At 48.3% G+C, this 16,602-nt stretch overlaps 1 protein-coding gene across 1 annotated transcript in view; it reads left to right on the top strand.

Annotated features, from left to right (window-relative positions):
* The window catches only part of LOC137785930 (kelch-like protein 29), a 189,971-nt gene that overhangs the window by 52,452 nt on the left and 120,917 nt on the right, over positions 1-16,602 (top strand). Inside the window, exon 4 of the mRNA XM_068577501.1 lies at positions 11,609-11,928. Coding sequence (XP_068433602.1) covers positions 11,653-11,928 — 276 coding nt within the window. The 5' untranslated portion in view covers positions 11,609-11,652. The remainder of the gene's footprint in view (positions 1-11,608; positions 11,929-16,602) is intronic.

The raw sequence follows: 16,602 nt of genomic DNA, 5'->3' as shown, positions 1-16,602 counted from the left end.
TTCATTATCACTTGAGCTAAAGGTCTTTATTCTGGATTAATCAAACCATTATGTACAAACCCAAAAAGTTCCCAGAGCCCCAGACTCAAGAAGATGGAGCCTGAGTGGTGTGACGCTCGTTGTTAGCATGCTAGCATGCTGATGAAAGCAAATGCACGGCTTGTGACCTAATATGGGCGAAACTAATGGCTGTGCCGCGTTATGTTTTAGTGCTAATTAGCAAATATTATCATGCTAACACGCTAAACAAAGGTTAACGTTGGGAAACATGACACTTCAGGGTCTCCTTTTTTAGCATGTTAGCATGCAGAAGAAAGCAAATATTTGGAATATGACCAAATATGAATAAAACTAGCCTCCACTGTTCTTTATTTTTAGTCCACATAGCTTCTTTTTTTCTGGCAGAAAAGCGTCCCCAGGGCACTTATGAGGAAAAAACAGCTCCAAGCGCTTTTGAAAAAATGTTTTCCAACAATAATATCTTGACATCATATCATACTAACCCCCGTCGTATGGGAGACTAGCGTCGCTCCCTTGCCTTTTTTATTTCATCTATTAGTCGATTGATCTATTTTCACCACGAGCGTCAAACGCAGGACGTCTGCACAAATGGACGCTCTGGTGTTTGTCAGGATGGCGTCTGTCCGAAATATATTTAGGATAAAAGAGACGTCGACGCGGCCGCACAAACAAAGACGATGCGCTCAGAAAAAAAAGGACACCGGTGTGAATCATCGATTTGTGTTTGTCGTGGAGAGCTAGCCTCGCTGTGGCTAATTCAGCGTGGCTAGCATTGGTAGCACGGCTTAGCATTGCTAGCACGGCAAGCTAAGGCTTTTTTTATCTTTCTTCCCATTGACGGCTCAGAAAAAAAGGACACCGGTGTGAATCATCGATTTGTGTTTGTCGTGGAGAGCTAGCCTCGCTGCGGCTAATTCAGCGCGGCTAGCACGGCTTAGCTTGTCGTTTATCTTTCTTTCCCCACTGACCAATGGGTGTGCTGCTGCAGCGCTGGTCACATTCAACCCACACGGTTGTTGTCGTCGTGTCGGCTCCTGCATGAAACATCCTGCAGAGTTAACTCGGCTTTAATGACATCACATCAACTAAGAAGCTCATCGGGCACTCGGGCGTCTCCTTTTATCTCCACTTGTTCTGTTCTCGGGGACGCTGGATGTGATTTTAACCACGGTTGCTTTTTAAATTGCCGTTTTCCAATTCTAGCAGAGGCCGCCGCCGTTCACTAAACCCGGGTCTGACCTTCATCCGAACGAGGCGGAAAGGAGGACCGCGACTCCATGTTGAGCGACGCACATCGACCCATTCAGGTTTAATTCACTCGGTCGGTGTGTCGAAGGGTATAAAACTACACTGTGACAGAACACATTCCTCTAGTCGTTACCTCTCCTACAATTTAGTCTCTGCCTCATTCTCCTTATCATTACCTTGCTCTCTCTCCCCCTTTCTCTTTTCGGCCTCTCTTATTTGTTCATTCCACTTGCCGAGGCCGTCTCCCGGGCCATTAATCCACGCCGCTCCTCTGGGCCCGGCGCCGCGGCGCCGCTCGCCGCTGTGAAAGGCCGCTGTGTTCACACAGATACGACACGAACGGACGGAGACGGAGAGCGGCTCTTAGAGGGGCGAGCGCCCAGAGACACGAGATAAGTAGAGAGAAGTAGGATGGAGAGGGAAAAGGTTGAGGAGGGGAAAATAAATAAAAAACCCTCCTCCTCTTCCTCCGCCCCGTGTGACACGAGGCTGAAGTGACAGACTTTTTAAAGCGAGTGAGACGATGTCGCCCTGAAAACAACTGCGGCGAGGTTACAGCGGCGCCTGCCCTTTTGAAAAGGTCGAGATTTGAGGAGATTAATATGCCGGCGGATCAAACAGGGGACGGGGATTTTATTTTATTTCATATTTTCTGGGCCCGGACACGCAGCAGCCGTCTGTGGTGACGGGGGACTCGAGCAGATGGCGCGGCTTAATCTGGGAGACGACGCTGTCGCTGTTTGTACAGAAAGCATGTATGACTGTAATGCTTCTGCGATGAAGATGCGGCACACTCGGCAGCAGAAGAGCGTCTGACTCTCGTCGCTAACCAGGAAGTGTTGGAGCCGACTGAGTTGCATATCTGAACTCTTGCTTTTACTTTAATGTAATGGACTCTTTAAGAGGGAGACGTCGCTCTTTGATTCATGAGATATTCTCTTTTCCTAAGTGTGCCATTTGGACTCTAATCTTTAAAAAAGGTGCCATTTAATACACGAAACCATTTGCTTATCTTAAAGCGTCTCAACTGTGCTCCTCTGCATCTTTTTTTTTCTGTAAACAAAACAATGTGAAGTGAGAGCCGTCGCTCGGGAGGGAAAAAACACAACTAAATAACAGTCAGTCCCTCCAAATAATCAAATACAACAAAATAAAGGGGCACTTGATGTTCTCAGCAGGGAGCTGGACGGTTCAGGTCGTAGCTGTTGTGAGGTGACAATTTGGGGGGAAGGCGAGGAAGTGTACAGGCACATAATCCCTCACCCCGGAGGACCTTGGTTCTAATCCCCATACAGGTAAAAAAAAATATATTCCTCAAGCGAAGCGCTTACTCACCGGCTGGCCTCGACCCCGGATCGAGCCCGAGATAAGAGACGCCACTAAGTGTGACTCAGAAGTTTTCAGCAGCTTGTATTTTAGTGTTTTTACTTTCCCGTGAGTTTCCTCAGTCACACGTTCTCCGCCGCTAAAGCTTACATTTCTAACGCGGGACATGTCGGCTGTTCAAGCTGTCGTCTCCTCCTCAGACTTAACACGAGCCTTTTAATAAGACTCGGGTGCTAGCGGGACTCCGTTCGGTGGGAAATCGTGTTTCCCGTGCCGAGATATCGGATGATGGTGGCGCGTCACATGAATGCTTGCGGTATAAGTATATATTTTTAAACCGTGTGCTTTATTCAGCCTCCTTTTTGGTGTAAAAATCCCTCTGCTCTGTGGTTTGAGGTGCAGGGTCAACCAGCAGGACTACTGGGCCTCTCTCCAGCAGGTAGGGGGTTTAATATCTAGCCCGAGGGCTCTTGTAGCGCTACGAGCCCAACGAGGGGATCCAGAACCACGGAAGAGGACGACCTGTAGCCGCTCGGCCGCGGAAAAAAGTCCACACACAAAAAAAGCTTGCTGGCGTGAGAGGGATCGACTAAAAATGTTGCTGCGTTGTTGCTTCAGAGGAGGGGTCAGGATGCAATCCAGCCCCAAAGCGTCTCTATGCTAATTAGCCGAGGAAGAGCGAAATCGAAGATGCCGGCACGCTCAGGATGCAACCGCACGCCGCGCCGGCTTCTTTTTTATTTTTATAGCGAAGGTCGGCGAGCTCGCAAAGCTCCTCTGTTGTAAATCACTGTCACCGCGTCTCACTCCTCCACCTCGCGCCTCCTCCACATTGTCCCCCCTCCATCCACCCTCGTATGTCCCGCACTCCTCGTTTAACCCCCCCCCCCCCCCCCTCCGCCTCCGTTATTGATGTATATATCTCTTGATCTCTCCTCCGGCTCGGCCGCGCACTCTAAGCCGGCGGTGTTGAAAGAGATGGATGCTCGCTGCCCTCGGTAATCTCCGCCGCAGCCATTTAGATAATTAAGTCACTATTCTTGCGGTTGCCTCTTGTCCCGCTAGTGAAGGGACACACACACACACACACACACACACACACACACACACACACACACGTTGATAGGTTAACACACGTGTGTACCAGCAATTGCAATAATGTAGCAGAACATGTCAGGTTTTATTGTTTTTTTTGGTGTGTTCTCACTGCTACGTCTTTGTGTGTGTGTGTGTGTGTGTGTGTGTGCCTTGCAGTGCGTTTGTGACATCAGCAGTGAGCGCTGTTTGTTTTGATGCCGTTGTTGTTGGTTTTTATTTAGAGAACAGAGAAATTCGCAGAAAGGATGCAGCGGGGAGAGAAAAGGCGACAGCTGCCACGGGCCACAGAATACACACACACACACACACACACACACACACACACACACACACACTTAAATACAGGCATAAGCACACTGCGTGATTGGCGGCTGGAAATCTGCTGCTCCCACACAGCGTAGAAAAAAAGAAGCATGCAGAAAGGCTTGATGGGAAAGTGTGTGTGTGTGTGTGTGTGTGTGCACACACTAGCCCCAGGGTTTTTCTCCAGCTTTGTGTCTTTTGCCGTTGCGATAATGTGGCGTTTTGTTGAAAGTCTGTGTTTTAATTAACTGAGCAGCAGCGCGCTGCGGCGGCGCTCTGTTCCTCGGGCTAATCGCGTGCCGGAGGACGGCGAGCGACGGCCGGCTGGGCGTCGCCGACTCGGCCCGCTGCAATATTTCACACACCGCCGCGGTCATCCCCGTCTGGACGGGCGGCAGTGAAAGTTTTTTTTTTTTTTGCATTCATCTCTTTGTGAATGGGAAGGCCGTCCATGCTGTTTTCATCATGCAAAACCTGCAGCCAGTTCAGAGTACAGTAAGCTTGGAAACGCTTGCATCACAAACACACACACATGCAGCACTCACACATACACACACACACACTCTCCCTGAGGTTCGACTTAATATCGCTCCGCTAACAGAATTGCGCTGATGCACACTGAGGGGGACGTTTGCTGTCAGCGGTGCAGGTTTATGCAATATATCTTAATCGTAAGAAAACACCACCCTCGGCCTCATCTTCTGTTTCCTTTTCCCTCCGTCTACCTTTGAATGATCTGGCCTTTTCCTTGCATGTAGGCTGTGTGTGTGTGTGTGTGTGTGTGTATATGTCACCTACCAGTGTTTCATCCATCAATGTGTCAGACTAATGTGTAAAGTGCCGTCTCTCACCATCGTCTCCTCCCTGGAAAAACCTCCGTGCGAATCCTAAGAGGCGGACGAGATAAAGCGGGAACGCGACGCGCCGGATCCAGATTAGCGCGAGAATCTTTACAGAGCGACGACTGGGCGGCCGGCCCCATGAGGTTCAGGTTTTATTCGAGCGTCACATGCCTCCCGGTCGCTGCAGCTGTTTGAAGTAAAACCGCGGCCTCCGCACCTCTAATCACCTGCTAAGATGGAAGCTTTTTAAGAGCTGCAACGCTGCCTGAAGCTGGTGGGCTTTTGTTTTGAGACGCCCGATGTGTTTTTTTAAAAACCTTTTTATGACCCACCGCTGACTGCGCGGCGTCTCTGGATCCCACTCAGACCACTAATGAGGTGTACGCGTTGTAGCAAAGTGCTAATTCCCCTCAAACCGCTGGGATTAATTGGGCCCGCTAATGCCGAGAATCAATCCCAACAATGGGGCTCGTTGGTTTCCAGGCCAGCAGGTAGCTGCATTCATCTCTGCTTCACATCCCTGAAGATGGCTTTTTTTTTACACACACATGCACGCACGTACGCACACACACACACACGCACGCGATAGACTCAAGACTCCATTATTTCCTTTCCTGTCTTTGGCTTCTGCTCTGTTGTTCTCGTCTTCCTCCTCCTCTCCCTCTCCTCTCCGCCGCCTCCCTAATTTTCTGCAACATCAATTTGCTTCCTCTTTATCACGTCCTTAAGAGGGCGAAAGTTAAAAATACCCAGAAAGCCCTGGGCTCTCTTCTGGCAGATCAGTTTGCTTCATCAATCAATAGAAGAAGAAAAACATCTAAATAAAGAAAGCATTCATTACGGTGTTCTCTTCGCCGTGCGGTTAACGTTGCTTTAGTGTGACGCCGCGTTGCTTAATTAATGCACCTGTGTTTTGTTTGTTTGTGCAGGTGCACATGCGTGTGTGTGTGCGTTTTTAAAGTAAAGGTACCATCTGAATTGAGACTGCATCTTCATCATCTGGTGGAAGAAGGATTTTTTTTTTCAAACCGCTCTCTCTCGCTGGCGTTTGCTCCGGGCTATTCCTGTACCAACAGTCTCTCCCATTATTTAAATATCAGGACGAACACCCTTTGTTGTCCTGGAGGAACTGTCGGCACATTTACTTGTGTGCGACTCCACTGTGTGTGCGACTGTGTGTGTGTGTGACAGCTGGAGTGTTAATGCTCGGTGTCTGTGCTCGTCTCCCACGGGGCAGCTCATCCACAGCAATATCTGCTCCTCCTGAAGTTACAGCGTTCCTCTTCCTCTCCCCGGCCGTCGTCCTCGCCGTCCTCGCCGATGGGCGGATTGATCATCGGCGTGGTCGAGTGTAGCAGGTGGCTCTTTACGTGTGCGGTGAAAGCTGCGCCGTGTCCGGGTCAATAGAAGTAAACACGGCCACGGATTGGAACCGGATCCCCTGGTCCTGGGGGAGTATCCGGCATCAGGCGAGCTGCTGGTGGAGAGAGAGGAGGGTTGTATTAAAAGCCAAGCAGCAGAATGTGCCAGCAAAGCAAACATCACACCCAGGAACAGAAGTGTGACACACAAAACCCACCCTGATCGCACCCTCTGCTCTATTTCAGGCTACAGACACACACACACACACACACACACACGTACGTACTGCTGGTTTTATCTCATTTGCTCGCTCCGGCTCGCGCCGCCACGTTCTGTCCATCTGTTGAGCTTCGTCTTTCCTCGCGTCTATCTGCGGCTCCCCGCGTATTCCCACATGGCTTTGTTAACGCTGCTCTGTCTCTCACACACACACACACACACACACACACACACACACTCTCTATCACACGCTCTCTCACCGACACGCCGAGCGCTGCCTCGGAGTGACAGATGCTGTTCTTCAGGGTGTGCCTCGCACGTTTCCACCACCTGCCAGGCAACTTTTTTTTTTTCCTTCTTTCGAGCTAATCACCCCTCGCCGGAGTTATGGAAGACTCACGACGGTGTAGCGACGTCCGGGTTCACGGCGATTGGATGCCCTGCCCCGCCCCTTTTCTCGTGCACACATTGGCAATTGCCCGCACGTAAAACACACTTGTACTCCTGAGCCACGTGTTCAAACCCACAACCCCCCCCCCGTCTATTCTTTTCTGTCTCGGTGGCATCGATTGTGATGCATCAGCAACGCTTGAATAGACGATAGTCGGGGAAAAAAACACCCAGCGACCATCACACACACTCACACACACTCACACACACTCACACACTGCCTCCTCCTCCTCCTCCTCCGCAGCTTTTAACTCCCGACGTGACTGACGGCACAATGGGTTATCCAGCCAGTCAGTCAGCTCGTTAGGTTTGATTGCTGACGCGCGATTTCTTACTTCTTTCTTGTTGTCGCCTCCTCACTTCTGGTTGGAAACCAGAGCGTTTTTTCTTCTTCTTTCTTTCTGTTACTATTTGCGCTTGCTTGGGGATTAGTGATCTTAATCGTTTGTTTGGATTTTCATCTCCCTGCAAAACGATTCTGCGTTTTTCTCTCTCTCTCTCTCTGTTATTCTGAGTGGGAGCCAGGAGTCAGAAAATAGCATTTGGCGTGGGAAAGTCTGATGCCTTCAGGTGAGATTATTAGCATGCTGATAGGATTGCGGGAGCTGAAGAGCCTCGTTAATTGCTGAAGGGGGTTCGACTGGAATGCTGTCATTAGTTTATCCTTATGAAATTGAAAAAAAAATGACTTCTTTTATATAGAAAAGGCTTGGCGTCTCACTGCGAGCATCGCAGAGAAGGTTATCGTCTCCTCTCTCTCTCTCTCTCTGTGGGGGCCGGCGCTTTTGTCCAGGCCCGGCGGCGACGGCGGCGTGAAAAGAAAGCGGCGGCAAATCTTTATTGGCACCTTCTCCCCGGAGCGGCGCAGCGCGGCGCAACGTGTCGTTGTCGATGTGATGTATTTAAGCGTTCATCCCGTCTGGCAGGAGTCCACAGGTGTGCTCAGGTGTTGTTTCCCCCTCTCTCCTCGGGCGGAGGAGAGGGAAGTGGTATATATTTTCCTTTATCACATCCTCTTGCGCTCACCCTCACACAAAAGCATGACCTCAGCCTCAAGGTGACGTGGGCTCTCTCTTTCAGAGAGATGTTAAAGGAGTTGCAGAAACACTCGGGGAGGAATTTAAGCGTCTGTAATTAGTAGCTTAAATCCCGCTGTTCACCAAGGACCAGCGGTGTGGTGGGATTTGTCTCCGCCACACGGCAGGGATCAGTTCCCCGGGCCTCCGGTTGCACGGCGCATACCGACTCGCATAGTGCCGCGACGGCGGGAATTCACTCGGAGGCTCAGTGACCGAATTAAAATGCGGTGCCAAGATTGTGGGAATGCCGCTCGGGTCCCGGGGAAGTGAGTGAATTGGAAAGATGGCGATGTGAGAGGCTCCTCTCGTATGCAAACAACGACATTTGTTGTTTTGTGTAAAGTCCTCAAAACAACCCACATCTACTCTGGTAGCAAAAGGAAGTAGTGGGATGTGCCATCTGGCTTTTTTTTGAGGGTGGAACGTTTTGTGTATATGTTTTTATACATAAGAGCATTGCACGAAGGTTTATTTGAAGATTTAGCGGAGCGTGGACTAATATATCGACGCTCCGTTCGCAGGAACACGACGTTCCAACAGGATGTTGTTCTGATCCCAAACTTTCAGACTTCACTGTCTAACTGTGCAGCACGGTGCTCTGCAACCTTTCAACACCAAGACCTCCATCATGATCTCCTGTTGTAATCACACAAGTACAAGAACACAATGTTATTCCAGCACTTTCATGAGAGAATGACGGCAAACATAACAGCCTTAGCTTAGGCAGCTTATATCATTCCAAATATACATATTACACATGCAATAACAATTTACTCAACACACATATGGGTTGTCAAATATTATGCATTTTATGTGATTTCTGCATCAATGTGATGAAGTACCTTGACATTCATTCAATGGAAAAGCCCCAAAACAGCCCCAATATTCCCCCAATGCCTTCTCCCAGACTGTTGCATTGGTGTCAGTGACCCATCTTTCACTAAACTTGACAGCAGCGGATCAGAAAGCGCCGAAAAACGACTGCAACTACACATTTTGTCATTCATGTATGAGAACTTGGCTATTGCAACGTTCATTAGGGATACTCACTTAACATTAGCGCCTAAATAAAGGTCGAAGTGAACCTTTTTACAAGATACTTGCATAACCTACACATTCCTTTCAGAGAGCAAATGTAGGATAAGGAAAACTGAATAATAGTTTTATGCACAATGACAGTCCAGTAATTCTCAAACATGGCGGCCAGAGCTGCGACTGCCAATTACCTTCATTGACCGTTAATCTGCCGATCATCTCGATTAGTTGCTCGGTCTGTAAAAAGTCAGAAAATGGTAAAAACGTGTCGTTGATTCCCAAAACCTAAGATAAAATGTCTTGTTTGGTCCACGACTCGTATCTATTTCACCAGAAAATATTCCAATTTCTGAAGCTGGATTGAGAGAATTTTAACACACAAAAAAATATTTATTTTGTTTGTCAAAATAGTTGCGGATTCATTTAATAGTTCACAAATCAATAGTTAGTTGCAGCTCTACATGAAGCTCTTAATATTTCTGGTGGAAGCCCCCAGCGTACTCTCTCCCGCTGCATAACGCTGAAGGTTATCCCACAATGCTCTCTGTGCTCTCTCTCCAACTTAGTTGAATACCTTTTTTTTTCCTGCTAAAGCTAATGGATTTGTTCTCCAGCGCTGTTGCTGCTGCTGCAGGTTTTACAACATGACAAAAAGGCTGGTTTCATTTTGTGGTTAATCCCACAGCGGTCTGGACCGCGGACCTTCGGATGCACAATGGCGTGTCGCCACTTCACATCTGAAAAGGATTTTGTAAAGTAAATTGCACAGAATTCTGAATACGAATGCACTCTGCCCGCAATTCTGACTATTATGGAGATAATGTCCCTTTCTCGTTTTATTTTTTTGTCCTCCTGTATTGACGTGCAGGAATTTTTTATTTTTTTGCCTGCCCTCTTCTTTCAGCTGAGGTGTGGAGCTCGTGTGATAAGAGAATATTAGCTGGCACTAACTCTGCCATTGTTCCAGCAGACCAACACCTCTCTCTCTGTCTCTCTGTCTCTGATTCTCTCTCTCTCCAACATTTTCAGAGATAATACGAAGCCTATTCTTGTGGACATTTTTACGGTTGTTGAAAGGGGTTGCTGTGGAAAGGGAGAGAGGTTATTTGCAGAGAGAGAAGGGGGGGGGAGCGTGAGAGAGTTGTCCCACAGCTTTTAGCAGCTCCAACGCCGCATATTAGCTTGCTGTATTTGGACAGAGCAGACCTTGTGCAAGAGAAATAAATGAGAAGGGGGAAAAAAAAAGCGCTCGCAGACGGACGTAAAGGAGGAACGAGCGAGCGGTTTAGCGGGTGAATGAGTGGCTGGTCACAGCAGCCCGGGGATGCAGAGAGGCCAGTGATCCCACAACAGGCTGCAGCGAGCATCGCTGCCATCAAAGACTCTTGAAAGAAGCTTTCATTCTCCGAAACTCCACAAAGCAGTGTTCTCATTACATCCCCGTTCACGAGTAGTATATACGCGGCGTTTGCACGCGCGCACACACACACACACAGAGACACGTGCACAGACGGAGAGGCTTGGCATTTTCAAGGCGTTCGCTCCACTGCGAGGCAAGAAAGCAGCGTGACAGACCCAAGCGTGAAGAATAAAGACCTATCATCCGCTGTCATTCTCTCCTCGTAAACCGAGGGGATTTTGCACAGCGGGGGAGGAGGAGGGGGGGGGGCTCGCAGAACCTGGTTCTGAGGTTGTTATTTATTTATTTATTTCCGACTGTTATCAAGGACTTCGGGAAGCGTAATGTTGCCTTTGGTGAGGCGCAGTACAATGTGCGGCGCAGCAAAAATAAGAAATAAAAAAAACCCTCCACAGTGAATGGATTTCCCTTCTCAGATCCCGCGCCGCTTTGATTCACGATATAATATGGAGTGATACGCCGCTCGTGCTACACAATAGCGGCGTGCCCCATACTGATGTAATTCCAGCTCACCTCGGTTCTTGGCCTATCGCAGCACGCTGTGCTTGAAAAAATAAAATATAAGGGGGAAGATGGGAGGAGAGAGAGAGAGAGAGAGAACTCTCACATGCAATTCAAGGGCAATCTGATTGAATTATCCAGCCATTAGATGGATGAGATGAGCTGTAATTGCGGCGCTATTTATCTATCCAGATGAATGGGTTTCGACCGCAAGGTCGTGACACCGCCGCGGCGTCCTCAGCAAACGACTTCGCGCCGATTCGCGCTCATCGCTTCAACCTCTTCATCGGTTGATCGTAGACGCCCGCCGCTACGCATGTAGCTCCTCGTGATGGCTTTTTTTTTTTTGTTGCCGGCGGTGTATAGATCTGCTTAGCGGCGCTCATTTCTCTCCCTCTCGTTCGCAGCCTTTCGTTAATGACTGTGAGGAGGAAAAAGGAGTTAGAGGCAACAAATGAGCCGCGGTGTGTTCGTGTCGGTCGGGTGCAGTGGGAGCAGAAGCTGTGAGCGTTTACATCTCTTATGTCAACGTGTCCTCTCTCCTTTTATTCACTCGGCGTCTCGCTCTTTCTTCGCCCCGTTGTGGTGTTTTTTTTCTTCCCTATCTTAGAAACCCCGGCCTTTGCGTCTGCCTGACATTTGCATACATTTAAACAAATTCCAACCTCACCTTGTACCTTCTTTCTCTCCTCCTCTTCCTCCAGGCCTGCCCCTGTTATTCCCTCTGAGAGAGGAGGAAGAGGAAGTGATGTCACGCCACCACCACCGCTTTGAGCGGGACTACCGGGGGCCCTGGGAGCGCAGGGACGTCCGCCCGTCCGGCCTCCACAACGGCGGAGCCAATCACAGCTGTGCCTCGGCCGTCGTCAACGGCAACAACCGCCCGGGGCTCCTCCCCCTCCCGGTCATCCCCTCCCTCCTCCCCACCCCGGTCACAGCAGTTGCCGTGACAACGTCGAGCTGCGACACGGCGGTCAAGCGAGGCATCCCGGCGGCGGGATCGGTGGCTTCGGCGTCCGCCAAGGTAAGAGTCCAAACGAATCTTTCTCTCTCTCTCTTTCGCTCTCTCGTCGCGTTTCTTCTCCTCCTCCTCCGTTTCTTTCGCCGCGCCGTCTCTCTAATCTGTAAAGACTGCCCAGCTGTGCATAATCTCCAACTTTCCTCACGCTTCTGAGGCGTTCCGGCTTCGCCGACTCGCCCTCGCTTCTGTCTTCCAGTTCTCGGCTTCCACTTTTCTCTCCGGCTCGTCCAACTGGCATCAAGTCTTCAGTTCAACTGCTCAGCTCCTCTCTCTCTCTCTTTCTCTCTCTCTCTTTCTCTCTCTCCGTCTCTCTGTCTCTCCATCTCTCTGTCTGTCTGTCTCTGTCTGTCTCTCTCTGTCTGTCTCTTTCTCTCTTTCTCTGTCTCTCTGTGTCTCTCTCTTTCTTTCTGTCTGTGTGTGTGTGTCTCTCTCTCTTTCTATTTCTTTCTCTCTGTCTCTCTCTTTCTCTTTCTGTGTCTCGGTCTCTCTCTTTCTCCCTGTCTCTCTCTCTGTCTCTCTCTCTCTTTTTCTCTGTGTCTCTCTGTCTCTCTCTCTTTCTCTCTGTCTCTGTGTTATTCTCTCTCTCTCTTTCTGTCTCTCTCTTTCTCTCTGTCTGTCTCTCTCGCTCTGTCTCTTTTTTTCTGTCTGTCTTTCTGTCTCTCCATCTTAATCCTGTCTCTCTCCTCTCATTCTCTCTCTTCTTCTCTCTCTTCTTTTCTCTCTCCTGCTCTTCTCTCTCTCTCTTCTTCTCCTTCTCTCTCTTCTTCTCCTTCTCTCTCTCTCCCTCCCTCTCCTTCCCTCTTCTTCTCCTCTCTCCCTTATCCCTCTCTCCAGTCCTGCTGCTCTCTCTCTCTCCATCCAATTCCTTCTCTTCTTGCCAAACCGTTTTCCTTCCATCTTCATTTTCTCTTCCTGCCAAATGGCCTCGTCCTGCCTCTCTCTCTCTTTCTTTTTTGTTGTTGCCTCCTTGGTAATTTCCCTTCTTTCATTATGTAAATGACCTCTGATGGCGGCTTAAGCGGGCGCTGCTGTCACAAGCGATGGCTTCGAGGTGGCGCTTTCCTTAACAAGCAAACAAACCGAACCCAAAAAAAATAAAGGAGCACATCGTTATATAAGCTCTGAGTAATATCATGAAATTAAAAAAAAAAAAAAGGGAAAAATAAATCCCTCACGGCCGCACATTTCTTCTTTTCAGACAAAAGGTTTGAAAGCAACTTTTAATGAGACAGAAATAGCTATATTTGACTGTGGCGTGTGTGTGTGTTAATAATTTGTCATATTTGTGTAGCCGATACAGAAAAGTGCAGCTTGTAAAAACGCTGTACAGTTGGTGCTCAACACACCCTCTCCTGGGCATTCGCTAGCTGGCTAACTAGCTGGCTGGCTAACTAGCTGGCTAGCTAGCTGGCTGTCAGCAGTGTGTAAAGAAACGGGGCCTTCGCCCCAAAAACTAAAAAGAAGAGTTAGACATTTCAGCCTCTGCTTCCATGGACACCGCTCATCTCTCCACGCTGCTCACTACCTCGATTGTTTGCTTTTTAATCCGAGCTTTTCCTCCCGGGCTCCTGCTCGCTCCGTGGTTCATGCATGCGCTCTCGAGAGTGTATAGAAGCCCATTTCCGCACGAAAAAAAAAAAATTATGACCCAAAAATTTTTTTTTTAAAATTAGGACCTAAAAAATTATGACCCAAAAAAAAAATTGGAAAAAAAAATATATATTTTTTTTTGGTAATTTAAATAAAATAAATTGGTACTTTTTTTTTTTTTTTTTTTTTGGGGTGTTTTTTTTTTTTTTTTTTTTTTTTTTGGTACTAATTTTTATATTTTCTTTGGTCCTATTTTTTTTGGTACTAACTTTTTTTCTTTCTTTTTTTTTTTTTTTTTTGTGGCGGAAATGGGCTTCCATAAGAGCGAGAGGTAAACAATGCTCTGGTAATTTAGCCCGCGAGTGCAGATCATTAGACGCCCTGAATGCTGCATGCGCTGACCCAACAGACACGCTAAATCTGCTCTGGCAGCTTGTCGGCCCCCTCCTTTTTTCTTTTTTTTTTTTTTTTTTGTTGCGGGGCCGAATAATTACACAGATCCCCGACAAAGCCTCGCCCTCTCCCAGCGTGGCCATTGTCGCCAGTCGACGGCTGCCGGGCCGATTTAGGTATTTTAAAGGGTACAGTAATAACGTGGGAATGCAGATGCAGCGGACACAAACGCAGACGCCTCTCTGTTGGTCGTCATTCAGGGATTTACCTTTTCCTGCTTGGCCTCGCCTCTCGACGGTCCTTTTGTAAGGCGGGCAGTTTTAAAAGAAATACCCGGAGTCTGGGCCTCGAGAGAGAGAGCCGGGCCAATAGTATCATGCAAGCCTGTCTTTTTTTTTTCTGGAGCTGTCTGCCATCCTCACTTGCTCCCCTCTTTCTGTCATATTCCATCAAAGCTGTTGGGAGTCACAAAGCGCATGATGGACGGGCGCGGCTCCCATCTCTCTCTCCGCGGTCGCCGTGTCTCTGCGCTCTCCGCGGCTACACTAAAAACCTGACAGGTTATTGATCGCCACCGGTTGGAGGCTCTGGCTTTATAACCCCCCCCCCCCCCCCCCACGAGCGGAGACACGGCCCGATGGCCTCGACATGTCTGAAAAGCGAAGCCCTCTGCACACATCACTTTGTAATAAAACCCCCAAATGGAGTAATTATGCTTCTTTTTTCACTTGTTTCAAACGTTGGGATGCCAGGTGTGTTGTTTTTAGCATCGCTTTCGATGTTTTCGGTGTCTCTTCGTGGGGTTTTCCTCAGCTTTTTTATGATCAGGTTAGGAGTTGTGTGGGACGGATGGCCGAGAGTTTTTAAAAAAAGTGCCATCTGGTCGCGTCGTCCATCCTGATGTAAAGCGAGCGACACGGATCAGTGGACTGTAGTCAATTTAGAGCCGCGCCGGGGCCGTTAATTACATATTTTAAAATTATTTTCTGCGCCGTCATTGAGGGTTTAACGTCACTGCAACTGCTACGACTCAGATTTTTAAATATCCTCAGCCACTTCTGGGAAGTCGATGATAGACTTCTTTCAAGAGAAACGGAGTCAAAATGAACAATCGAAGGTGTTTTTATTTATCGCTAATGTCGCATTAACGAGTCAAACGTGAAGGGAATAAACCAACGCTTCTCACCTTCCTGCTGCCGTGGTTGCTTTTCATATTAATTATAGATGTGCAGAGACATGAAGACGGCGGGGGGACCAGGAAGTGTCTGTCTGAATGCATTCATCTGTTGGCTTAAAACACATTTGGCTATAAAATCTATCACCCTCCGCCATCGACCGTGTGTTTTTTTTACGTCAAAACAACCAATAAGTACCTCTCAGACTCCTTTTTCAAGCTGCGTTAATGCTTCTACTCTCCCGCTTTTTGAAATGGCATGACTAATTGGCGTCATCTTCACGGCCAATATCGCCAAAAATCTTCTTTCCACTGATTGCAGGTATGGATTCCCAACAAAGTGCTTTTTAAAAAAGGTTCTGTGACAGATCCATGCCGGGTCAGCTGTTTGTGTGTGTGTGTGTGTGTGTGTGTTGTCAATGTTCCCAGCCTGTTATTCAGCGTTGGGAAAATGATTTTATGGGGTTTAAACGTGGACCAAAGAGTTTTGTATCTGGTGTTTCTCAAAGAAGCGTCTTTCCACAGATGGGCCCACTGGAACATGTGGATTTCCCTGCACGGTCTAATCCTTTAATACGAAATTCTTAATCCATCCTCCCCTGATATTTAACAGCGGCGGCAGTGCTATTCCCAACCCGCATTGAACGCAGACACGCGGGGGCCGCGGTGGAAACGCAACGTGCAGCCTGCGTATTGATCGACAGACGGGACGTCTCGTGCTAATTCTCTGCATCGGCCGTCCGTCTGCATCCCGCCATGCTTTCATGTCTTCTGCGGCCTCGCGGAGCCGAATGAGCCATTCATGTTAGCCTGTAAATGCTAAACGCACCTGTACCTGTGTAGCGCTTTCCATGCACACGAGCTAAAGAAGCTAAAGGCACATAGGTCACATGGTTCTCGCGCCAGGAGGGAAGAGGAGGGCTCAAGTTCACTGTGATAAATTTTAATATTTTAATATCTTTGATCATGGTCGTTGTTTGAAATCTCTTCCTTCAGTCCTGCTTGCTTTATGAGGTCAGGACCAGAGGGAGAAGCAGTCGTACGGCCTCAAAACCATCGATTAAAACCATCTGGTCGAGTCCTTCAACCAGTTAAACATGAGATTCATAACCGTTATACATTGAATTAATTTCCCAGAATCTACCAAATATCTCATGAGCCACATGATGGATGCGTTTGAAATCCACTTTTTTAAGTTCTGTTTATTCAAACAAACAGCTACGACACCTCCGGCTGTTTGATGCTCTATGATCCATAACACCTGCTGCTGGCGGCCCATTAAAGCGCATATTCACTGGCGGCGGCCCGAGTCCGCTCCAACCCGGCAGAGCTTTTTATGTCTTCTAATTTGGTGTGGTTACTCCTTTTTTTACTCAATGCACTCATAGTTTTTGGAGCTGTAGTAGTACTGTGCATCGAACTCGTCGCCATGATGAAAAATATTTCTAAAAAAAAAAAGAAAGAATTGACAGCAGCGATCAATAGAGCTCGTCTTGAAAACCAAATCACACGTGTGTGTG

The sequence above is a fragment of the Clinocottus analis genome, unplaced genomic scaffold (genome assembly GCF_023055335.1).
Source record: "Clinocottus analis isolate CAN_PGR_092001 unplaced genomic scaffold, fCliAna1.0.p SCAF_15, whole genome shotgun sequence".
Classification (NCBI taxonomy): domain Eukaryota; kingdom Metazoa; phylum Chordata; class Actinopteri; order Perciformes; family Cottidae; genus Clinocottus; species Clinocottus analis.
This window is presented reverse-complemented; position numbering and strand designations above follow the sequence as displayed.